The sequence below is a fragment of the Vicugna pacos genome, chromosome 13 (assembly GCF_048564905.1).
Source record: "Vicugna pacos chromosome 13, VicPac4, whole genome shotgun sequence".
Lineage (NCBI taxonomy): Eukaryota > Metazoa > Chordata > Mammalia > Artiodactyla > Camelidae > Vicugna > Vicugna pacos.
In genome coordinates this window covers 14,611,033-14,636,840 of record NC_132999.1, presented here as the reverse complement: position 1 = coordinate 14,636,840, position 25,808 = coordinate 14,611,033, and the positions used below count along the sequence as shown (strand labels likewise).

General features: G+C 40.1%; 1 protein-coding gene and 1 pseudogene across 1 annotated transcript in view; one reads left to right on the top strand and one right to left on the bottom strand.

Annotated features, from left to right (window-relative positions):
- Window positions 1–1,113: 1,113 nt before the first annotated feature.
- LOC102541725 (large ribosomal subunit protein uL23 pseudogene) lies at window positions 1,114–1,813 on the top strand (annotated as a pseudogene).
- A 6,137-nt stretch (window positions 1,814–7,950) lies between these two features.
- Window positions 7,951–25,808, bottom strand: part of PTGER3 (prostaglandin E receptor 3) — a 75,680-nt gene continuing 57,822 nt past the window's right edge. The window contains exons 3-4 of the mRNA XM_006205337.4: window positions 15,447–15,538; window positions 7,951–12,972 (exon numbers count right to left, since the gene is read on the bottom strand). Coding sequence (XP_006205399.2) covers window positions 12,969–12,972; window positions 15,447–15,538 — 96 coding nt within the window. The 3' untranslated portion in view covers window positions 7,951–12,968. The remainder of the gene's footprint in view (window positions 12,973–15,446; window positions 15,539–25,808) is intronic.

Here is a 25,808-nt window from a genome sequence, read left to right as displayed (position 1 = left end):
GGAGAAACAAATTTGGTAATGTCTCATGACATTATCAGCATATGCTACCATAGAATGCAGATATTTCTTTTTCACCAAAAAGTTGGGAAAGTGAAATTATGCTTTCTACATTTATAAAATAACTAAAAGAGAGAAAGACAACATATGAGGGTTAAAAAATTATAAATATTCCCTTGAAAATAAAATTAAAGTGAGATAAGGTATAGGAACAAACTCATGGTTACCAGTGGGTGGGGAGGGGCTATATAGGGTGGGGGAGTGGGGGTTACAAACTATGGGGTGAAAGACAGGCTCAAGGATGTTTTGTACAACATGGGGAATAAAGCCAATAGTTTGTAGTACTTGTAAATGGAAAGTACCCTTTAAAATTGTATAAAAATAAAACATTTTTTAAAAAGAAACAAAAAATAAAAATAAAATAAAATTAAGGTAAGGTATCCTGTGTAGTCTTGTGTTCCAGCTAAGAATAATACCCACAGTTTCAGAGAACTTTCATCCCTTCCTACATGAATGAAAAGAGAAAGAAATGAGGAAGGATGCTAAATTTTTAAGTCCCATCATTTCTTTAAGAAACTATCATTATTTTCTTGTGGCTAATATAATTCCTAAAATGTGTCTATTCAAGTCAGTTTTAAACACTGGAAACATCTTGAAAATTGCAATAAAAACCCAATATTTGTATCCAGGCAAACCTAGGTTTGAATATTAGTTCCACCATCTAAAGTTGTTAGATGTTAGGGAAGTAAGATAATTAAACCTTAATTTAGAGATGGGCCTCAAGTTTGTCATCTCTAAAATGGAAGTTCAGAGTAACAATCTCATAGACTGGTGATGAGTATTATATGAGAGAGTGAATAGAAAACATCTATAAATTGCAAATTTTAGATATTGTTACTTCCCTTTTCTCTTTGCATCATACAGATTCACATTGTTCTTTGATTCCTAGTCCCAAGTAACACACACTCAAGATTTTATTAACTTAAGTGTTGAAAGGAAGGAAGGAAGTGAAAGGGAGAAAGGAAAAGAGAGAGGGAGTTAGGAAGGAAAGTGAGCAAGGAAGGAAGGAGGGAAAGAAAACTTCCTACTAAAAAAAACAATTCTAAAATCCGGTGGGAACACTTCTTTCTGACTGACCTGCCATCGGTCTATCAGCAGAGAATGGCAGGCCTTAGAGTTACCTCCCCTCTTTTTGTCTTTCCCCAGGAGAGATATGAGATATAAAAACTTTTTACGCTTTTCACAAAGATGGCACCGAAAGCGAAGAAGGAAGCCCCGGCCCCTCCCAAAGCCGAAGCCAAAGCAAAGGCCTTGAAGGGCAAGAAAGCAGTGCTGAAAGGCGTCCACAGCCACAAAAAAAAAAAAAAAAAATGAAGATCCGGACGTCACCCACCTTCCGACGGCCCAAAACACCGCGGCTCAGAAGGCAGCCCAGACATCCTCAGAAGAGCACCCCTAGGAGAAGCAAGCTTGACCACTGTGCCATCGTCATGTTCCCCTGACCACCGAGTCAGCCATGAGGAAGATGGAAGACAACAACACATTTGTGTTCATTGTGGACGTCAAGGCCAACAAGCGCCAGATCAAACAGGCTGTGAAGGAGCTCTATGACGCTGACGTGGCCCAGGTCCACACCCTGATCAGGCCTGATGGAGAGAAGAAGGCATACGTACGACTGGCTCCTGACTATGATGCTATGGATGTTGCCAACAAAGTTGGAATCACCTAAATTCAGTCCAGCTGGCTAATTCTAAATATAAAATTTTCACTAGAAAAAATTAAAAATTAAAAAATTAAAACTTTTACAGCACTTCTGATAATATCACTAGAAATTGGTCATTTGTCCCCAAAGCAGAACCTCCTGCTTGAAAGACTTTTATCCACGTTTGATTTCGTTATTTATTCATGCATAAGTATTTTTACAGAAGTATATTTGGGGGCTGCTAATCCCATCCCTGTGTACAATGATATACTTGTTTTTCAGACGACTGACCATACATCTAATGTAAACCTAAGACAGAGGAATTTCCCAGTACCTGGTCAAGGAGTGGCCTTGACTGGACTTTTGCTGTTTGCACTGCCCCATGTAGCTACTTCCATCCTCACTGGAGAGGAGAACCCCTGCAGGTGTGGGCAGCTATGTCCCCCATGAAGAAGGCTTAGTTTCACACACAGTGTCAGAGTCTGCAATGTGAAATGTGAAGTTATTAAGTCCATGATGAGTATTTTCAAATGAATCACATCAACACAGCCCTTCTATTTCTGACAATCATTAGTATGTAGACAGATATCCTGGGTAATCATAGTCATTTATAATTAGGTTTAGGGGAATCATTTCAAGAAAACAATTTGTTCAGCCATTTATCAGATTAGTAACAGCTGGGTGTTGGCAAAATCTTCGCCCATGACTGTGAAAACACAGCAAGAAGTGTTGCTACAAAAAGAACTTTAGAAATATGCTGAAAGTTTCATTATTTTTCCCAAAACAATTGCATCACTTCTTAGAAACGTAAGTACATATCTTTTCAACCACAATTTTTCTTTTTAAAAAGTTTAGGGGGAGCACATAAATACAGTGATGAAAGGAAAAAGTACAGCCAATGGCATTTTACTAGCACAACCTAAAAGTCAGGATTAGAGTAACAATAAGTGCATTAGAAACAAACACTGAACAATAGTCTGTGTGATCATGGAAAGCTTTTTAGAGGCCCCAAAACACCAACATGAACTGGTGTCAGCAGTCGGGCCTTGACATCAAAGGGACCAGGAGATGCATTCCACCCTCAATCCAAGATGAGACTTCAACTGGCAGATAAAGCGGAAGTACAACTGTTATGCTCTTTTGAAGGTTTATCTGTGGGCAGGCACAGAATCGTATTTAAAAATTCTCAGATAAGAAAGCTGATTCAAGAAGGCAAGAGCAGGACCACCATTATCCTCTGGGCTCAGTAATAGCTGCATATATCTGTTCGAGTGCCCATTTATGCAAATGATGTGTAAATCCTTCATTATTCTCTTTTAAGTGGGTAGCACCTTGCCGGGAGGGTACAGCTCAGTGGTAGAGCACATGCCTAGCCTGCATGAGGTCCTGGGTTTGATCTCCAGTATGTCAGTTAAATAAAAAATAGCCATAATAAATAAATAAACCTAATTACCTCCCCCACTCCCAATAAAAAACAAAAAACCCCCCAAAACAAAACTTTTTTAAAAAATAAAAAAATAAATGGGTAGCACCTGGTTTCCTTTCAAATTTGGAAATTACTTGATTTGGAAATTACGAGGGTGCAAATGTATTCAAAGCAGTGAAATCAACCTGCACTGGTAACGGAAGTGCAGGAATTCTTACACCCGCCCACTCTCCCCAATATAAATAGAGCAATTTGACTTAATTTGATCATTTAAAACCTGCTACAAACACAAATATCTTTCCCACCACTTGTTTTATGAGCTTTTCATTGTTTATTTATTTATGGGAAAAAATCTCCAGATAGTTCAGTGTCAGAAATATCATTACTTTTGAATTGTCTTTCCTAATTGGAAACAGGGCTGGCATGCGTCACTGAGATTTTTATTCAATTCCTAAACCCGTTAAATCCCAAAACAACAAACATCATGTTAAGTCTTGTGATTTTGGAGTTTAGATTTGGCTTCCTCCCCAAATCAACCAACCACTCTGTTATGGTTGAATAGTCACCCCCAAAGCAATCACATTCATATGTTGAAGTCCTGGCCCTAAGTAACTCAAAATGTGGCCTTATTTGAAAATAGGGTTGGTCAGTGCAGATGCAATTAGTTAAGATGAGGTCATGCTAGAGCGGGTCCCTAACCCAGTATGACTGGTGTTCTTATAAAAAAGAGAAATTTGGGCATGAGACACACACACACACACGGGAACACCATGTAGGGCGATGTGGCCATATTTGGCATCCAAAGATTGCTAGCCAGCCAGCAGAAACTAAGAGCGTAGCAGGGAGCAGAATCTCCCTCACGTCCACGGAAGGAACAGACCCCACCAATTCCTTGATCTTGGACTTCCAACCTCCAGAAGTGTGAGAAATAAACTGTTGTTGACGCCACCCAGTCTGTGGTAACTTGTTATGGCAGCCCAGCACACGAGCACGCCTTCTTCACTGCTGTGGCCACAAGGTGTCTCCTTGGCTGATTAGTGATTCCGTTTTAATCTCTATAGATTAAATGAGAATATTTGCACATTAGCGGTGTTCCCAGCTAGCCTTCAAAATGGTGGTCATTTTAAAAAAGAGCTCAGTATCTTTAAGCATTGCCTCTGCCTTCCAGAAGAGGAAAAACGATGAGACTTAGAAGAGAGAACAAGACAGCTTGTTAACTGCTCATGTCTTCCTTTAAAGAAATATTGTAGCCACTCGCTAGGTGCATACTAATACTGAAAAACATTTTGACAGAAGTGTGAGCCTCAATCATAAATATAGCCAGCTGGGCATTCAGCCAGTGTTTTAAAGTGGGGAGCTAAGCAACAGGACAGTTTCCAGTAGGAAAATAATAACCAAGTGTTTTTGCTATCAGGAAAGAGAGAGGGGGCAAGACCCTGATTATTCGGGAAACCAAAAGGAATCCACAAAAATCAAACTACTCTTTAGAAAATGGAAAAAGTGGAGTGATGTCAAGGGAAGAGCAGCAGTCAACACCTGGACTGAAGCCATGACTTTCCTCGCCCTAGGAGGGTCCGGACTGGGTGAGCTTCCCAAACTGCAGCTACACCCCCAGCTTCCAGCTCTCTGCGCCACATTCAACATAGAGGGTTCTTAAACTTCAGTGTGGGTGAGAATCACCTGGAGGGCTTCTAAAGCACAGATTGCTGGACTCCAGCCCCAGAGGTTTTGATTCAGTAGGTCTGGAATGGGCCAAAGAATGTGCATTTATAATAAATTCCCAGGTGCTGGTCTGGGGATGATACTTTGAGGACCACTGGACTACATCAATGTTGTCGAGCCTGCCTGATGAGAAGAATCACCTGGAAGAAGCTTATTTTAAAAACACAAAATCCTAGCTCCCGTGCCAGAGTTTCTGACTCATAACCTCCAGGGAAGGGACTAAGATTTTCTATTTTAATAAACCTTGGATGATTAGTATGATTAGGCAATTTTGAGAAACACTACAGCCACTACACCAAATCTCCATGAATTCTCTTTTAGCATCTGTCATTTTCCCACATGGCACCAATGGGTGGCTTTTGCATTTTGGCAGTAGTTGTACGAGAAATTCACAATCACTGACTGGGTTCTATGATCCTAATCTACTCAACCTACAGGCCAGCCACAGAACCCCACTCCTTCTCATAAACCGATGCCTTGGGGGACAGTCCTTCTTAATAAACACTGGCCTTGGTGTCATGATGCAGTCTGGAGACCACACTGAAACAGGCCCAGGTGATGTGTTTACCGGCAAATTCTCTTTCACTTCTTATTATCCCATAACCAACTCTTACTTCCAATACTGATGTGGGCTCTAGCTTCAGGTTGTTTCCTCAACTTTGCAAGTACTTAGTGTGAGTTATGCTCTAGGAGTTTTATTTCAACACCACCTTCTTATTGTGGGGCAGGAATATTCTTGCTGGCACCTGCAAAGGAAATCCCATTGGTTCAGCTGCTGGTTGATGGTAATTCAAGATAACTCTTTAAAGGATGCTTGGAGATTTGCAAAGGGCTTGTAGTAAAATTATTTGGGGCCCAGTTATGCCCATGTTCTGCTTTGGTGCCCACAACTTCCTATCTGTTAGATCCAAATTCCAGCCACTTACTCAAAAGCGAGGCATTCTAAAAGTGGCTTTCTTTGGACCATCTTTTACCTCTGGGGATTGATAGTGGTCTTAAGAATAATGGCCTTGCACATAGCATAGCTAATCTTTGCAGCAACCCTACAAGGTGTTACTTACTCTTTTACAAATAAGGAAATTGAGTATTTGTGAGATTGAATATGGAATCTTCAAGGTCACACAAGTAGCTAGTGTCAGTCATGACTCAAACCTACGACGGTCCAACTTCAAACCCTGAGCTGTGTTTACAAGACTACAATATTCTGTCTTTGAAGAAATGCTAGATCAAGTTAGGGAGCAATATTTCAATTTGTTATTTTTTTCATTGAGTTTCTAAGATTGCATCTAAACTTTTGTTAAGTGAGATAAGGTGGTGGCACTCTTTCTCAGTTTTGTCTGTTACTGCCACAGAATCTCTGCCAACTTCAAGTGTGAACATAAAACTAGTTCTGTGACTGAAAAATCAACAACTGGATGGTTATTCAGAAAGTGTGGCTAATTACCTGCTTTAAGTAACATAAAGACAGTTTGGACCTTGAATTATCTTGAATTATTGCTTTTGCTCAAACTCTCATTGCTGATTGTTGTACATTTTTCTGTTCTTTTTTTAACCAGTGAGGACTTATTGAACACCAGTTCTATGTCATACACCAGGCACAGGGGTGAAAAAGACATCCCTGCCTTGGCTAACAAAATGGGCAAACATACCAACAAATTACAACACAGACAGATGTTTATCAAGAAGAAGTTTTCTTAAGAGATGCAGTACTTGAGTTGAAACTCCTAAAAGATGAGTTAGTGTTAATCATGTAGAAGGAACACCATGAGCAAAGCATGAAGGCGTTAGACAGTAGTTTGGCACTGCTGGAAAACAAGGTGGATGTGGAAAAGGAAATCAGAGGCTCAGCAGAGGCGAGACTGTACAAAAGCCCCATGAAGTAAGCTAAGTTGTTTTAACCTTGTCCTGAAGGCCATAGGAAAAGATTAAAGATATTACAAAGGAAAAGACATGAGCAAATCTTCATGTTATTAATAAAATATTACTGTGACAGCAGATGTGGAGGATGATTAAATGGCCCAAAACCAGTATCAGGACACTGGTTATTGGGGTGATTTAGATGGGAAATGATAAAGACCCACATTTAGAACATGGCAGTGAAGATGGAGGGACAGAATTGAGAAACACTCGTAGAATTAACAGAACTTAAAGGATGGTTAGCTATATAGAAAGAGTAACTCAATCTTTTAATTTTTTTCCTTTTTTCCCAAAGTCTTATTAAGAATATATTACTACCTTTTTCCTGTTCTCTTAGTATGACATTTACTTAGCTTTGCTTGTGTCTTATTCTTTACCAGCTGAAGCAGCAGCCTCTCCCCCCCACCAGAATCACCAAAACAATATTTCTGGAGCATGTGTTACTAAATCATACTTTGTCCAATCTCATAAAAAATTACATCTCTCTGCTTTGTTCCTGCATTTATGTTGCTAGTCTCTGTTTAGTTTAACTTTGTATTTTTAATCACATTGGGTTTTTTTTAGAGTTTAGTACCTTCTGCCCTTCCTGTGCCAATATGTTTCAGCATTCATCACTTAAATTCTCATGTTTTCTGTGTATGTCTGCAACTTTATTTTTCATTTTTTTTTAGTAATACTGCACAAACATTTCTTGTCAATTTCCAAAGAATTTTAAAGGAGTTAACATTTCAGTTATAAGTGAAACCAATAAACTGATTAAAAAAAATAACCATAGCCAGAAATTACTAACTTTCTTTAAGAAATCAACTAAAGATTGTTAATTTATTTACTAAGTCTCTGGTGTACTTATTTCAAAAAAGAACACTATGCTTTTCTCAAAGAAGTCATAAACTGAGAACTTTCTACTGTCCTTGTATGTGCAAATTATGTTCTTTTCATTCCACAAGCTATATATCTTCAGCAATGCCTTCATTTACTTCTAAGTGAAGAAAATTCAGCTCCTATACCAAGGTAAGAAATAATACAGCTGAGTAAAAGACAAGTTTATTTTATGTGTAAGTTTCTATTTGTCTCATTTATTTTTTTCTAACAGCAGTCGCCCCGTAGTCAACAAATAATTGCAGTTGTTTTCTTCAGGAAGTCTAGCGGTGCCTCCCTTTGTACTACTCAAAGTTAAAGATTGACCAAAATAGCATAACATCAAAGAGGAAAAGTAAATAGAGAATTAATTGTCAACTAAGCGCCACCCTCCCCCATAGTGTGCATACCTAGTTGTCTTAGGCATCACTCACATAGATTGCAGTCTGGTCGCTTGGACTCACCATTAAGTTTTTATTGAGCAATTTCTATGTGCTTAGCACTGGGCTAGGCTCTGTAGGTACATGAGATATATAAAGCACAGGGCCTGCCCACAAGGAGTTTACAATATGGTTGAGTATTAAAAAAACAACTACAATAACTCTTAAAGATGCATATTGTACAAACTATTTTGACATAAAAAGCATTTCAGATGACAACAAAATAAAGCCTTCGAACATGAATACGACAGGGAAACACTTTAATCCATGGGATGATCCTAGACCTATTTGGCACTAAAATATTCAGTAAGACCCTGGGTTAATGAAAAACAGAAGCACAAATATTTTTTAAGACAACCATTAAACATTTAACTATTCATAGTAATTCATTAAATGTATATCCAGCAAGGTATATTTGGATCCTTAAATTGCTTGAATAATTACAGTTATCTTAACAGTAGGTTTCTTTTAAATGTGTTTCCAGCTACTGAGGATGTTAAAAAAAGTTTTTGTTCTCTTAAGTAGCTTATATAGTTTCCTTATAACCTAGATTGCATTATTTACTTAATTTTTGCAAGTCATTCCTGTAGACACTAAAAATGTGGATCAATTCAACTCTGGACGATCATGTTTTGGGGACCAAAGTCCACTTAAGACACATATACACATTCATGCATAAAAGATAATGACTAATTTTCTCTGCCTTCCTTGGGAGAATGTGGATAAATAGAACTTCTGATGGAAGCTCAGACTTCTAACCCTAGTATTCCCTGTGTCCTTGCCTCGCCCAGGCTCTGAGATCCTGGCAAGGTTTGGTGTGCCACTTCACATTACCCTGGCCCAGCCTCTTCTGGGAGCAGCACAGCTGGATTTTTTGTTTGTTTATTTTGTTTCACACTAGGTTGCAATGGTGCTGAATGAACTCACTGGTTCTGCAATGGAACGGTGGTGGAAGTCGGCAAGGGTTTATTTCTTTCAATGCAAAAATCATAGGTCTAAAATTACACAGAATATATTATATGTACCAGGCCTATATAGCCCACTTATAAAGCATATTAAGCTCACATGTTTTTGTATATGTGTCCCACAGAGCTTTACAGTAGTTACTATAATTGCAATAAAATTGTAGCACTATTGTAGCACTATTCTCCATATGTAACATGTTTTTGGCAGAGTTCCTAAGAAATTTATTTTATTTTGAGGTTTAATTCTATCCTCAGTATAACCTCATTACATAATTCTGAGAACCCTTGTTTATTGAAGATAAAGAAAATGAAGATGAGAGCACTTGTTGAAAATCAGTAAGTGTGTTGCTGAATCATGATCCAGAATATTTGAGCATATATGTTACAAATTATTATTTCAGGTGAATTTAGTAGGCCATGTATACATTTCTGTGGATTAAAAACAGAAGTATCAAAGTATTTTATACTGATATATACTGTCTCTACATCAGATTTCGAACTAATTGGACAAAGATATTCCTTATGTGAGAAAAACCTTTAGCAAATAATCATTATTTTTCAAAATTTTCCAATTATTTTATTACCTTCACATATAGAGCATTAATAAACATTATTACATTAAACTGCATGTGGTTATTCTGCCTGAATGTACCACTTTTACATCAGGAAAGTTTAGCATGAAATTTCCCAAGTTGAACAACAGCATGGAAGCAAAGGGCTTTCTATCACATTCATTTAAATTTGCAACAGCTATCCTTGTACATAAATGTTAACTTTGTTGAGAATTTACCAAGTGAACATTTTTCATGGTGTCAGATACTGCACTAGTGCTACGAGTCTCTGAAAAAAATCTAAGAAAAGTATGTCCAACATGAAATAGAATTTTGTTAAGGGAAAAAGACATGTATAACAAAAATACTTAAGGAATAATACAATAATCATCAAAAGGAGTGCTGTATAACTTCAGAGTTGGGGAGAGAGGTAAGAAGAAAACAAAGATACAGTGGTTCCCCCTTATCCACCCAGAATACGTTCCAAGACCCCAATGGATGCCTGAAGCCACAGATAGTACTGAACCCTATATATATATATATATATATATATAATGTTTTTTTCCTGTACATGCATATCTATTTGAAAGTTTAATTTATAAATTAGGTACAGTAAGAGATTAACAACAAAAATCAATAATAAAATAGAACAATTACAACAATATACTGTAATAAAAGTTATGTGAATGTCTCTCTCTTGCTCTCTCCCTCTCTCTCTAAAGATCGAATTTAATGCTTTCCCACCTTAACTAAGCACTTATAATGCACTGTGGCTATGACTTGCGGTTACAAAGACTTCTTCTTATGTAGATTTTAGCAACCTCAGCATATGATTTTTTTTCTTTCCTTATTAAGTCAAGAACTTTCACTTAGAGGAAGCACTTTACAGCTTCTCTTTGGCGTATCCAGATGGCCAGAATCACTGCTCTTGGCCTTTGTGGTCATTATTAAGTAAAAAAGCACATTAAGTGCTTGAATACAAGCACTGCAAAACCTCAGCAGTAGATCTGATAAACGAGTCGGCTACCAAGTAATTAATGAACGGTATACGCTAGCCAAAAGGATGATTCACGTCCCAGGCGGGACAGAGTGGGACCCTCGAAATTTCATCACACTACTTGGAATGGTGCTCAATTTAACACTTATGAATTGTCTATTTCTGGAATTTTCTATTTGATATTCTCAAGCTGTGGCTGACCACCGGTAATTGAAACCACAGATAAAGGGGGACTTCTGTACTTAAATTGTCCAAGGCCTAAGGACAAGGTGAGATTTAAACATGCGGGAGATGAGTAGGTTTTGCATGGGCAGGAATAACCATGAGGTGTTGGAATCAAGAAAATAGCATCCAGGGATTTGAAGTTGATTACGTCCAGGACATGTCAACCCACACGGTCAGGAAGTCTCTTTATAGCTGAAATTGAGAACTCTGTTATATAGTTGGAGGTAAATCTAGATAAAGGATTAACCAGAGTTAATAGTTAATGAGAACCTATTGCATTACACTCACTTTACATACATTGTCACAATAACCCCACAGGTAAGTATTATTATCTTTAGTTTACAGATTAATTCATTGAGATGCAATGAAATTAATTAACTTTCTCAGGTTCACAGAGCTAGTGAGTGGCACAGCCAGACTTAAATTCAAGTTTGATCCCAAACCCCATGCTTTTATTACTCAGTCACATTGTCTTATAAATGGAATGCCATTGTAACAAATCTCACATCCCGCTCTGCTATAGGGAGAAAAGTAAACCTAGAATCAAAAAACTGAAACTTGGATCTGAATTCTTACTTACACCAGCTGTGTGACAGTGGGCAAGCCCTCTGTAAACCTTTCCCTCTTCTATAAAAATAAAATAGTAAACAGATGTCAGCTAGACAACCCCAGCAGGTGGACCATGGACAGATAGAAGTAACAGGAGCATGGCCATTCCTATGATGGTCTGCAAATTCTACTTGCTCAAAAATTTTTGTTGAATTCAAAGCTGAATAAAAGGATTGTGGACAGCACCAGTTTTGTGCTAGTTACATAAGGCCCTTTCAAATTTCAATACAAATTTGAATGAAAATAATTGCAATTTACCGCTAATTCACAACTGGGTCAGCGATCTAAGAGGAATGACTCAACTATTTTGGTTTCACTTCGTTGACAGAAATGACAGTGGAATCACAGTATAGGCTCCTGTTGTAAAACGGCTGATACTATATTATCATCTCTTCCCAAGGTGTCCTTGTGGGTGACAGCATGGCCTTTAGCACAGAGCCTAAAGAAGGGACACTGAAAAAAATATGTGTTGAATTAAGTCACGGGGGTGAGAGGTGGAAAAAGGAGGAAGATAGAGGGAAAGAAAGATAAGAGAAAGAAATGTTGGTTGAATTTATAATCAGGTAAGGGCACATTAGCTGAGAGGTATTACATGATTCAAAATACTTTTTAAGTTCATAGAATCTCTTACTTCAATTCAAACAAGATAGACTCTTTAATGAAATATTTATGAAATAAAAGAGTAACAAAATTTGATAACTGATAACTATGTCAGTTATTAATTTTGCCTTTTGTATGCCACCCAAGGAGAAATTTTAAAAAACCCTGAATTGAAAGTGGTGAATCAGAAGGCTCTGCCTGGAGTTTTTTAATGCTCCAACTCAACATTTAATCACCTAACCTCATTATTGCTCTCTGTGACACTTCAGGAGAGCCCTTTGAGTCTTCAAAGACAGAGAAATAATAATTAAGCTGATTCCTTAATTACTAAATGACACATAACCAGAATACAGACTCAGGGACATTTGGTTCCACGCTTAGCCCAGAAGAACTCATCTCCAGCATTAATCACACATTTTACATAAATATCTTTGGTCATGGTAACTGCCTGCCTTCATTTGGCATCTTTTTCTATGTCATGAAGTTTCTGTCCTATTAATTGAATTCTTGTTCTCAATAGGTTGATGTTTCACTGTCAAAAACTAGTACTGATTTTTCAAATTCATATGGTAAAATCAAAACTACTATAAAATGTAAAGGTGTCCACATCAGTTGAGATTCACGTAAAGGTTTGAAGTTCAGGGAAAATTCTTGGAAGATGGATTTTTCTTTTTCTCATTTTTCACCGATCACCATCTGCGCAATCCTGCCCAGCTTCTTAAATATATACTCAAAATCCAGTCCAAGGAGCCAATTTAACACTCAAAGATACAGATTATAATAATAAATTTGGTCCCAGTGGATACTACTGACAAGAAAAAAACATTAAAATTTTTTAAAAAGATGACAAAGAAGAAATAATCCAAATCAAAATATAAAATTCTCCTTCTCAGGTGGGAAGAAATACACAAACTCAGGGAAGCAGGAATTGCAATAAAAAGTCCAACTCCGTTCTTTCATTATCTGTTAGAATAGAGAGAGAAAGATACAATAAGCACGGATGGGGTACTCTGTGTGGTGTGAGGACAAAGACGTACACAAGAAATACAGTGTCTACGACATGAAAACCTCCTTCTTTGAAGTAATTACATCTGTGTTTTGTAAATAAAAGCAACTTACATAATTTTAGATTTTAGATCACTTAAGCTTCTGGATCATTTAATTACGCTAAGTGTATGCCTTTCCTGTGAGCAACTTTTCTGGTTTCCAAGATCGTAATCCAGAAGAATAATCAAATTATAAGACTATTATCAGTTGTAGACACATCAAATGGTCAAATAATCCTGCCATAAAAACAAGCTTCAATCAGTATATAACTATACCCTAAAAGAGTACAGATTAAAATAGCCATAAATTTATCTCCTGTCAAACCAACAAAGTATTGAGTGCGTGTGTGTGTGTTAGGATAATATGCAGTGCTGTTTAGGGTAAAGCAAAGCAGAAAGTCTCGCACATTGCTGATAAAATTCTAAACCTCTAATAATTCTTTTGGAAAGCAGTCAGATTATAGGCATCTTTAAAGACTATTAAAAATTTGCATATTATTTTTTCCTTAGAGTATACTTATGGTAAAAACAATCACAAATATTAAAAAGAAACAACCTCTGCATTTCAGTCTTTGGGCGATGATACAGTTCTACTCACCATGGTGCCAAATTTGAACACAGATTATGATTGAGTAAAATACACTGTTTTCTTTTCATAGACTGTTACATAAATATTAAAATTACTTTGAAAGTAAAATTATTTTACTTCTTTCATTTTAATTTTTAAACAGTATTATTAATTTTCTTAAAATTAATAATTAAAATTAATCCATTTAGTTTTTTAATTTAAATTTAAAATTATTTAAAAAATAATTTGTAAATAATCTAGGGAATGCTTATTTTCTGTTAAATGAAGTAAAAAGACACAATAATGAATATGTATTATCAAAAGTATGTAAAACAAAACCAAGGAAAGTGCAGGAAAACATGAAAAGAAAGAAATGCACTAAAATGATGGTGAGTTTTTCTTAAGTAGCAAAAGTAAGTTTAGTAAATTGCATGTCTTCTAATTTGCTTTATTTTTCAAAGTTTCTATAGAGAGCTTGGCTTATTTATATAATGAGGGAAAGTACAGTAAGATTTACTTTAAAACATTAAAAATGAGATTAGAGTGAACCTACCAATAATGAGATGGGAATTGGGTACCTCCTTTCTTTTCCCTTCTTTTTTTCCCCAAGGGATCTGTGTCTATGGCAAAACAGCACCTGGGTTATGTGTACCATGTACAGCTATCTAGGGGAAGGACGTCGGACCACAAAGGTGAGTTGAGTAAAAACTTCATTGGTCTTGTGGTTTTTGAAGTCCGTTCTGGAAGCAACCAACTTATTCTGGTCCTTTGGGCATTGTTGCATAGTATTTATTGATAAACCCATTTAGATCTCGCCCTGAAGAACAGAAGTGATTATCTTTCAGCTACTGCAGCCATGGGAGGACAAATGGCCAGAGACTGAGCTGCTTGAATGTCCCCATCCATCATAGTAACTTATGCTGAGTAGTGGAGTTGTCGTACCCAGCCTTACCCATGGTGTGAAGTAAGATGAACGGGCTGACTCTCCATCAAAAATAAAGAGCTCAACTTATTCGAAAAGTGCTATCTTTGAAAAAAATAATTAAAACGTTTCACAGACTCTCATTAAAACAAAAAAGATCACACAATGCAATAATATGCTGAAGACTAGTCATTCAATTAACCCTACGGTCAATAACAGAAATATTGAAAAGAGGTGTTTGAGGGAGGAAACTATTGTTCAAAATTTGGGGGGCAGATATAGCTCAAGTGGTAGAGCACATGCTTAGCATACACGATGGTCCTGGGTTTGATCCCAAATACCTCCTCCAAAAAATAAGTAAATATAAAAATAAACCTAATTACCCCCCCATAAACAAACAAACAAAATTTAACCTGGCCAACCATGCTTCACATTCAGCATGATGTTCTGTTTTCTACAGTGTTCATTCATTGAAATATATGTTTTATACAAAATAGATCTAATCAAACGGGCAAGCAAGAGTGTGCCAACCATATGGTGAACATGCTGAGTTCTGGTGTCTAAAACATGGGTCACTTAGCCTTAAAATACTCCTGGAGACTGTTTTTACTATAAAAAATCAGTGGCTTGCAGGCTCTGTCGCTGAGTGAGAGCTGATCCGTTCCAAAATCAGCCTAGCGCCAGACTCAGAAAGAACCAACTCTTGGTTGGAGGAAATGTAAGGGAAGTTGTAAAAACAGTAACAGCTCCTCTGGGGAATCTAGGCCTCCTTCATCAGATGTGTGTGTTTAATTTGCGTTTTAATTCTTAGAGACATTCTGCCTCTGTAACAGGAACTCAGGTCAGGACAGAGGGACAGGGGGGGATGCTGCTGTAAATCCAGACAGCTCCCACATCTCACCTTTCCAAAGGGTCACTCCACATCAAGGTTGAGGAGCACTGGTGGGGAAAAGAGTTGGAGCTGGAGGCATAGTTGTTTGTGTGGTGCCTGATCTGTGAACAGACAGAGGGTTTCAGTGGACACAGTTATTGATTACGACTCCCTTTGTCAGATGACACTTCCCTGAACATTTTAAAAGAAAAGCAGAACCCAAAATCCATACATCAACTCACATTGACTACCACCAAGTAAATAAATATGTTTTAGATATTATCTTCCCAAGACTATCTCATTTCTGCTTCTGTGCTTTGACCCAGACTCTGTTTCCTCTCATACTTCCACACCAGATAGGACTTGAGAGCAGAAACCATGCTTAATATGACTTCAGAGCAATTATTGTAGTATTTGTTAAATGCTGAATAAAAGCGCATTGAGTTCAAATGGTCTTTGGAGGTAAATCTAATTCTACCACTCTCCAGCTTTCAGTGACTTCCTGCTGCTCTAAGGATAAGGACCAAAATTCTTAATATGATCTCAAAGATCCTATTTGATCCAGCCTCTGGCTGCAGCTCCAGCTCTGTTTTGAACCTTTTGCTATTTTGCTATTGTATGCTCCGTCCACAGTAGCCATCTATGAACTTCATGAACAGGGTCATCCTCCTTCCTGCCTCAGGACCTTTGCACTTGGAACTTCCTCTGCCCAGAGTGCTCTTTCACTCCCTCATCACCTGGCTGACTACTACTTGTCCTTCAGGTTTTAACTTGGAAAATCACTTCCTCAGAGACTATCCAGTGGACTGGACCCCACTATGTGATACTCACTATTTTTTTTAAGAATTCATTGTAATTTATAATGAATAGTTATTCATGTTTAAATATTTGTTATCTGTAGGCTACAAGATTCATGACAGCAGGAGCCATGCCTGGTTTTGCTTATTGTTATGTCTCCAGCAGCTACCACTGTGCCTGGCACACAGGTAATGTTCAACACGTATCTGTGACATGATTGAACACCATAAAATTTGCTCTGAGGCCCATTCCTCAACAGCATTCTCCAAACAATAGCTTAAATTCATTAGATGCAATAAAATATTGAAATGGAAATATATAAAAAGACAATATACCTGAAAAAATACTTCCTTTTAATACATTTCTTACTAATTTTTACAAGAAATAGCAGATTGGAAGAAAATTCTTGTAAGAAGTTGTTGCAAGAAAGAACAAAAAGAAATTAAATTCAGTGTTTCCTTATTTAGTCTGTTTCACTGGATTCCTAGAGTCCTTTTTTTCTCAACAGTGTAGTTAAGATCATCTTAAACAGCATGTAGGTCCCAAGTGGCATGACATTTCATAAGATGTCTAGACAGACATGTTATTCTAAACAGAAAAGATTTACTAGCACTTTATAGACATATTATGACTCTGGAAGAGTGGTCAAAGTTGAGATTAGAGTAGGAAAAAAAAATCCCGGTTTTCCTATTCTCTGAGACTTTCAGAATCCCCTGTGTGACCCTGCACGGGTCAAAGAACAACCTGGTTAGATGGGCTCGCTTCGCTGGGGGACCACCAGGTTTTTCCTCCTGCTATCACATTGCTTGGGTTCTTGCTTTGAGGTCTTATCAACTAAGTAAACACACTTGGGCTTGCATTATTTGTTGGTCCAACTTCAGGAGCAGGTACAAGAGTGGGAAATCGGATATCACATGCCTGTGCGATGTCAAGGAGCAGAAACAGAAGGAACCAAAGAAATGAGGCCCTGCAAGGTGGTCTGCGAAGAGCCAGGAGTTGTGAAGCACCGTACGCTTCCCTGTCCCACTCTCTAACTGCTCCTCCGGGGACCCCACCTCCCTGCCGGATGCTCTCCACAGTTCACTCCATCATTTCATTAGGAAGCCTTGCTTCACTGTCGCACTGCTTTCTGCAGCTTGTCTGCCCCTGTGGATCTCTCGTTTAATGCCAGTTTTCTCTCCTGTGTGTCTTTTTGACTTCACTCCTCCTCTCCAGTCTGTGTCATTGTTGAGTTTCTCATTCTCATTCTTCTTGGCTAGTGCATCAGTTTGATCTATATGAAATTGAAATGTTTGTTAGATCAAAAATGGTTGGATATTGGAAATTATGAGTGAGCCTAATGACAGCCTTCTAACTAAGTAGTGTTTCTGACTGGAGTCTTTCTTTTCTCAAACATGTCTTTCATATTGTATCTAAGGCAAACCTTGGCAAATCCCAAATATCTTTGAAGGTCTCCCATTGCTACAGGATAAAGTTCTCAAGTACCTAAGGCAGGCCCACCACTGAGCGGCTTCAACCTACACCTCCATGTATATCTCCCCTCTCTCCTCCTCATGTGACCCTTAATTCAATCCTGTAAACTACTCACTCTTCCCGAGACCTGCCAGTGCTCTTTCACACCTAAGTACCATGGAGGCAGCTAGTCCCCTTTTGCCTGTCTCTGCTTCTATCCAGAATCAATGCTCCTTATCCTCCAAGGCCCCCTCTTTCATTTTCTTGGACAAGTATCGTTCCTTCTACCACATTTCCATAGCATTGTATACATTGCACAAGATGTAATTATCTCATCGTGTCGTACTTATTAGTCTGTAGGCTTCTCACTCTCTGATTCATAATAGGGGCCAAATAAATATTTGTAAATAAAATAGAATTCTAGGCAAATGATTGGCTCTCCTCAGTGGTCCACGTGATGAGGCCAAGGACTGACCAAATCTTTTAGCACACATGAGAACCTCGTAGGTGTAAGTCACTTTACTGGGTATGAGGCTATATTCATATTTTAAAGGCTTCCTTTGGTTCTAGAAATGTGTAGTCTCTGTATGTCCCATATAATGCCTTGAGAATGTCCATGGTAACATTTCACCTAAGTATATATTGCCCTAATTCATTGGACTGGAATGAAAGCACTTAGACACTCAGTGTACTTTTCTGAATGAACGAATAATAAGTAAGGATTGTCTTGGGCTTAGTATTTCCAGAGCAGGCCTGAGTCAAGGACTTATATGCAGATGACTTATTGAGGATGTGCTTCCAGGAGAAACCAGTAAGGGAGCAGAAAAACAGGACAGGGAAGGAGAAGAAGCCTTGAAGTGGTGAGATTTTAGGTGGTTCCAGCCTCAGTCTGGACCTTTGGGAAACTCTGGGGTATAAATTATACTTCAGAGTTAGCCCCATCTCTAGACAAGAGGTCTGGGCATTTCCATATCTGTAAGTCATTGCTGCTTTGGGTAAGCCCCTCCGGCTCTGCCTGTGGGGAATAGCGTAATAATAGCGTGAGTGGTTAGCAGTGAAACAAGCGGAATCTGGGGATTGGTATGGAACTGGCCTATGGGACCAGATAGGTTCTAGGTAACATGTGGAACACACTACCAAGCAAATACCTGGCAAGTTAAGTTTCACTGGTAGTCGAGGAGGCTGCCCACGTGCCTAGGTTGGGGAACTCTCAACTGGATGTCCTGTTGAAAACTATCTTCTTCACTCCTGCTACTGATGCCTGGAATCCCTCTAGTTAGGGATAAAACTTCTTAATCTATACTGAGAAGCAATACTTAGAAGGAAATCACCTGGGTGGAAGGGAAAAAAGGTAAAAACACTTACAAAGAATCCACAATATATCAGGCAATGCTGAACTCTTTTACATTATTTCCATTTAATGCTTTAACCCCCTAACACACTAGCTTTTATCCACGTCTAAGTATGGATGGGTCTTTCCAAGCGTGTAGGCACTAACGGGACTCCCTTAGACATCTTTGCTCTTGCCACCGTGAAGACGGTGCCCTTTATGCTGCCCGAGATCTTCCTGCTCAGAATAAGTCCCCTTCCTCCTGTTGTAGCTAAACTTAAGCTCTGTGTGTTCTTCTCACATTGTCAAATACATGAGATACCCAAGCTGCTAGCAAAACTGGTCCTCTCTCTGGATATGAGAGCCCACATATTTTAGTTAAAGCAGTTCTATTTACTAAGCCTTATTACAGGATATTTTAAAAGATTCCACTTAAGACAGAAAAGACTATCAGTGTGTGTGTGTGTGTGTGTGTGTGTGTGTGTGTGTGTGCACGCACGCGCATGCACGCCTGCATTTTGAATTTGACTCTTGGACCAAATTATTTTCCTGTGGCAACTGCAGTAAAAAGACTAATATATGAGTGGTCATTCCCAGACACCTGAACACAGCCCAGTTGTTAGTAGCTAAAAACTTAATGCAGGAAGAAAGGTTAAATGTGAAAAATCCTCTTTTGGGAGGGGCTTCCCAGACTCTGCAGGTACAAGAGCTGCTCCGGCTGCTGGCCCTGGGGCATATGGGCCACCGGATCCAGGGCTGCCCAGCTGCGCTCACATCTGGCTCCTCAGGAGACTCTGAGAAGCTCACGTATCAACCCTGAGGTTGTACCTCATCCCAGAAATTTTCTTTATTTCGTGCTGCAAACTAAGTGGGGGAACGTATTCCTTTCCAAAACCTGGGCTACATTATATAAGTGAAATATAAGAGATTCTCAACACCCTAAATGCCTCGCCAGCCCTTTGTGGGGAATTGCGAGAGGGCAGGGAAGTGTTGACTGCGGGATACCTTCCTGTAGGAGGAATGTAACAGTTTCTTCCACGGCGTTTGATAAAACCTTTTGATATCACCCGTCCAAGGAGCCAGTTAATCATTTCTCCACCGCTAAGAAATTTTAAATTTCTTCTCCAACTAGTTGTTTTTCATTAGGAGCGCATGTATGATGTGTTTTACCTTAATAGTTACTTCAAACTTCCTATTCCAACTTATCATCAAATCCAAGTGACTCATGGTTTTTCTCTGCCTCTCTCTCTCTCTTTTGCCCTCTCTCTTTTTTGTGTATCTGGGAAACCCTTTCTTCCCTAATCATGCTACATCTTTTTTAGCTCCTCCTTTATCACCCACCCGCTGCATCACTGCACTGTTCTTTAGCCCCTTAAGTGACTTCTCTGCCTCTAGTCTCTGCTATAACTCAGCCCTCATAACACCCCACATTTAGCCACATGCCGTAGAAGAAGGTGGATTCTAAGACATACCAGGCTAGAACCCTGGTTCCACTAGCTATTAGCTGTGTGACCTGGAGCAAGTTACTTGAATTTGCAGGGCATCCGGTTCCTCCTCAGTTCAATGGGGACAGCAGTTTTTCTATCCCATAATATTATTGGGAGGATTAAAAGGGAAAATACAGAGAAGTGCTTAGAACAGCACCTGACACTGTGACACCGAGTAGGCTCTCAGGAAGTGTTAGCTATTACTGGTTCAGCTCCGTTGGACATGTTAGTTTCACCAGCCACACCTACAGACCCTTGTAACAGAAGTTCCTCTGCCCACAACCCCTGCTGAAGAGATGTACAGGGGCCAGCATCTTCTGTACAAGGATTCCGTACATCCTAGGCACTCCCAGTTGGATGAGGTATGCAAACCTAAGCCATAGCCTTGCCAATCAAGAACAGTGAGCTGACAAGGCAGGGATTTTCTCTCTTGAGAATCTGAATTTGGAAATGTTGAGAAAATGAGGAAGTTAGTAGCAGGACCCGAGTCCTAAGGATGCAGATATTGTAAAGCAAGCAAAAAGTATACCAGTTAAGAAATTATACTGACAGTAGAGAAAGTCTTGGCAGTTGGTAATGGACACAAGATCAGACAGGTAGAAAACAGCTAGGTCCGGTGATGGTGGAGGACTAGCGAGAAATTTGTTTATTCCAACAGTTGATTCTCTGGATTCTGATCTGTCCTCCAACTCCAGCCTCCATACCCTAGGCCATGATATTCCACAACAGTAAACCTCTCCTTGCTGGAGCTAACCTGAGCAGTGCTCCGTGTCTTGCATCCCAAAGAAACTAAGTAACAACATTGGCCCCTGCAGACACCCTAGATGACGGGCTGATAATTGGATCCCAACTTTGGCCATCCTTACTACCCATCTGTCAGTCAGCTCACTGCCCTCCAGTTCACTCTGCACACTGTCCCTGTATTTCTCCTCTTCCTGGATGGACTCCCATTTCTTTGGGGCAAATTCACAGCCTAATTTTCTGTCAAGGGCTACTTCAAACCCCGCTTTTTCCATGAATATCTGGGTACCATATTAGGTGGAACTGGATGCAGCTTTGTAGAACTTAAAGAATAGACAAGTTACTTAATACAATTAATATAAAACCAGGCCCAGGACCCAGGAAAAGGCCTGTGAAGTCGAGCTGTAAGGACTGAGCCTCCTTAGCTTCACCAGATGTCTGCCTGAGATCAACTCAGGAGAAAATTTACAGCCATGTGTATGATCACACAGACCTGCTAGGTAAATTATCACGGTTTACACCTTGTCTCCCACTTTGGGAACATCGTTTGTGAGTAGCTTGCAGCATTCCTCCTTCCTGGGGCCTCCGGAAGAAATTTCTGATGTCTAAGAGATCTACGTGTGGTTGGGAAAATATCAGTACGTACCACCTGATGTGTTTGTGTCACCACCTGATGTGTATGCATGTGTATGTACACACACCTCCTGCTCATCAGCATCTGGCCTATGCCGCCTGAGATCGTCAGCTAAGCTGTTCTCCACACAGTTGTTGTTAAGGAAAACCTGCTCATTACACACAAACATTCACAAACATGCCAACATGTATGCTTCATAAAATTGCTTTTTTTTTCCTATTGTCCTTAGAACAGACTAAAATCTATTTCACAGCACACAAGGCTCCAGTCCATGTGTCAAACTGTGTTCCTCTCTGCTTCCCTCTTCATACCCCGGCAGTACCTGCCCTGTTTTTGCTTGAATGTCATGCCTCCTGGAGCCTCGGGATTCTGCACATGCTGTTCCCTATGCCTGAAACACTCTTCCCCATACTCCTTCCTCCCATCATCCAGCTACTCTTCTTCTAGAAACCTTCCCTCATCTTTCTTGTATTGGCCTCCAAGAGATGGAGAACCACATAATATGCTCCCACGTTGTTCTGGGCCTCCTCTTGCTTGTGAGCCGGACACAACAAAGAGAAAACATCTCTGCGATCCACAGTGGGCGGTGGAATACATCTTTGCTGGAGTTCAGGTCTTTCTGGTTTTTTTCTTCCCCAGGTTGGGGGAATACTTTAATGAGCCCTTTGGTTCTGTGCAGGTGAAGCCCATGACCTAGGAAGCGGATGGTTAAAACAGGCACAGAGCTGCTCTGCAGACCACTGTGAGGCGCTGCCTTCCTGGTGGGAGGGGTGGCATTTGGGATTCCTTTTTTGTGACAAGGGATTGGTTGAGACTTAGAGCAGGTTTGGGGATTTGCAGTCCTGGGACTCAGAAAGAGAGTCTGAATCTGACCAACATGAGAAGCATGACAGCAGAGCTAAGAAAGACGGTGTCCACTTGTGGACACATATGAAAGGGAGCAGCACATAAACAGTAGGCGTAGTTACCTCTGATTTTAAATTTCCTCACTTAGTGTTTTTTCACTTCCTCCTTCTCCACTTACCCTGATCCCAGGTGAAACTCTCAGTAGAGATTCTTATAAACAGGAGTTTTATGCAGAGAGAGCCTTGAAGATTGAGGGGAGGGGCTCACAGTCTAGAGATTAAGCACCCTGGGGAGAGGACACCCACCCAGAGAAGCACCCGAGAGAGGCTGAGGGACCAGCAGGAACTCAGAGCACAGTCCCGAGTGAGACCTGCCACGGGACAGCAGAGCATGGAAGGCTCCCGGAGTCATCGGAGGATTCAGGAAGGACTGCATCTCCCGAGGGCATCCCCAATGTACATGAATTCTTTCAGCTGATAGTAAAGGAAAAGAACTCCATAAGGCTGGAATTGGGGGTAGTTGATACAGCCAAAGGCACTTACTAATATCCACAGCACCTGATTTTAAGTTCCACGGAAGCAGGGTTCATATCTATCTTGTTTTCGCTCTATGCCCACACATCACAGTGCCTGGCACAAAGGAGGAACTCAATAGATGTTTGTTGAATAAATCAATAGATGAATGATCTTTTCAACAAGATTCCAGCTCTTTTAAATTAGGGGCTGTGCTATAAAGATTCTCTAAGCCCAGAGAGCCCAGCACGATGTCGGATACAGAGTGACACTGGTCAGCATTTGCTGGCTGATTTACGACGCACTGTTTATGCAGAAGGGAGATTTTCTCTTTAAGCTTGGTGATAGCCATGCACACCTGTTCAGATTCACATCCTGCCTTACCGTGTTTGCACTCCCCAGGTCTGTAAAGGTAAACCATGCAAAAGGAAGAAGAATTGACTGGTATCAACCAGACTGTACACTAAAGATTAACCCTTCCCAGCACCTCCCTTGTTGCTCTCTAACTCACTGAATTTGGTTGGTTGGTTCCGTATCTGGAGTTTCCTGGCTCTCAGAACCAGGAGGATGCAGCCCTATACTCAGAAGTAGACTCTAACCTGAGCCTGGTTCCCAAAACATCCCGGGCTGCAGGGATTTACTGTCATGGAGAACCTGAGCTGGCCGGAGGCCTATTAGTGCCATAATTGTCAGGTTGAAAAATGAAAACTTGCTGTTGTTACTGGACAGACAGTGCTGTATGGCTTAGCTTTTGTAGCTAACTGTCATGTTGCTAATCCACTTAAATAATATTCTTTAGACAGATCAAAATAACAAAATTATTTTAACTATTCAGAATTACTCTACTAATAAAAGAATAAAGATTGCCTAGGAACCCACAACCTATTTATCAATTTAAAGGCAAAACTATTTTTTAAACGTGTGCTTTCAAAGACGGAGAAAAAATGAAGTTGTGTGGTTCAGAACAATGGGGAAGTTATTTTGACGAAACCACAACAATCTTCTTTAAATGCTTAAATACCTCCTAATTGTTATTTGGATCGGTGAAAGTACTGTTTCCCATCTCCTCCCCACAGCTGCGGCAACCCCTCCGTCATTACAGTCCCAGGGATATGGGGCCAACGTAAGCAGGAGGAAGCGGCACAGAGACAGAGGAAAGCCCTTCGAGGGCTCAGAGGAGGGGACGATGTAGGAGAAGGAGCAGGAGACCACGTCTTTACTTCTCCACCACTCCTGCCTCAGCATCAAACCCCCCAAATGGGAGGGGGACAAAGAATCGAAACCTCACATAGAAAGAAGGAATGGTTACAAGTCTTTGAGGTCACAGCCACACAGTCCTCACATGTGTGAACACTTCTGGAGAAGGGGCAGGGAGAGGCCGTGATGACTCTCTGAGTGTCCTCCAGCCCCCACGTGGTGGAGGAGCCCCCTAGAGGCTCCCTGGGGTTCCTGGAAGGGAGAGGAAAGCTGAGCGCCAGAGGGGCTGCCATGGAGCTGCTATGTTTAGGGCCAGAGTGACACCCTGCTGGAGAGAGAGCCATTCCTATGGGTTGAACAGCTCGAGGCACTTTCCGGAGGAAGGAAGTGGCAGAGCCTGGAGGGTCTGCTGTGCCAGTGAGACAACAGTGGGGCCAGGTCAGCAAAGTAGGACCACAGGGCTCCAATGCGCTGGGCAAATAGTTCACAGGCTGCACCAGCCCTGAATCAACGGGGGGATGCCAGCAGCTGGCCAGCAACCAGGAAGACCCAAATCAACTCTGCAGAGGACTCCGTGGAAAGAAGCAGGACCTCTGTGTGGACAAGCTGCCTCTCTTCACCTGCCCTCCTTACCTCAAGGGAACAGGAACTTCCTCCTTCACCCAGACACTGTCTTGACTAAGGGAAGGAGGAGCCGGGAGAAACCTTGAAGGAATAACATTTCCCTCAAAGAGACTGAATTAATGCAAACCAGGAAAACAGATGGACAGCATACCTTCAATTGTAAGTTTAAGAACTCACCCTCTACTGTCCCACCTCCCAGCCCCTGCCCTCACTAGCAGAGAACGTAGGCTTGTGAGGAAGTTTTGTTCTGTATAGAAAATTTTTAAAGACATTTTTAAAACACCTAAGTTGTAGACTGTACAATTAACAAGCTAGCCATTAGTGCAAGTAGAAATTCTAAGAGCCAAACAGATGCCAACAGCATTAAATAAATACAGTGACCCCCCCCCCTTATAAATCTGTGACTGTGCACCTTTGTTTTCCAGTTTCAAGCTTTATAAAGGAGATCAGGAAGGAAACTGAAACAGTGCCCAAGACAAATAATAAAAGAAGCCCATTATAATTCTAAACAAGTCAAGAGTATTTATGTCTACAGGCAAATTAAATCTAATAATAGCTGTTAAGTGTTGTTCTGTTGTATAACTTGTAATCTGAGACAGTCAATGGCGGGGGTCTCATTGTAATTTCATGTCCAGTTTTTAAAAGGTACATCACAGGACATATAGCTCAGATAAAAAGAAAATAATTAAATGCACTCTTAAGAGTATATTACCAAATTGATAGTTGAGAAGGATTAAATAAGATTAAAGGCTGTCATAAATATGGTAATGG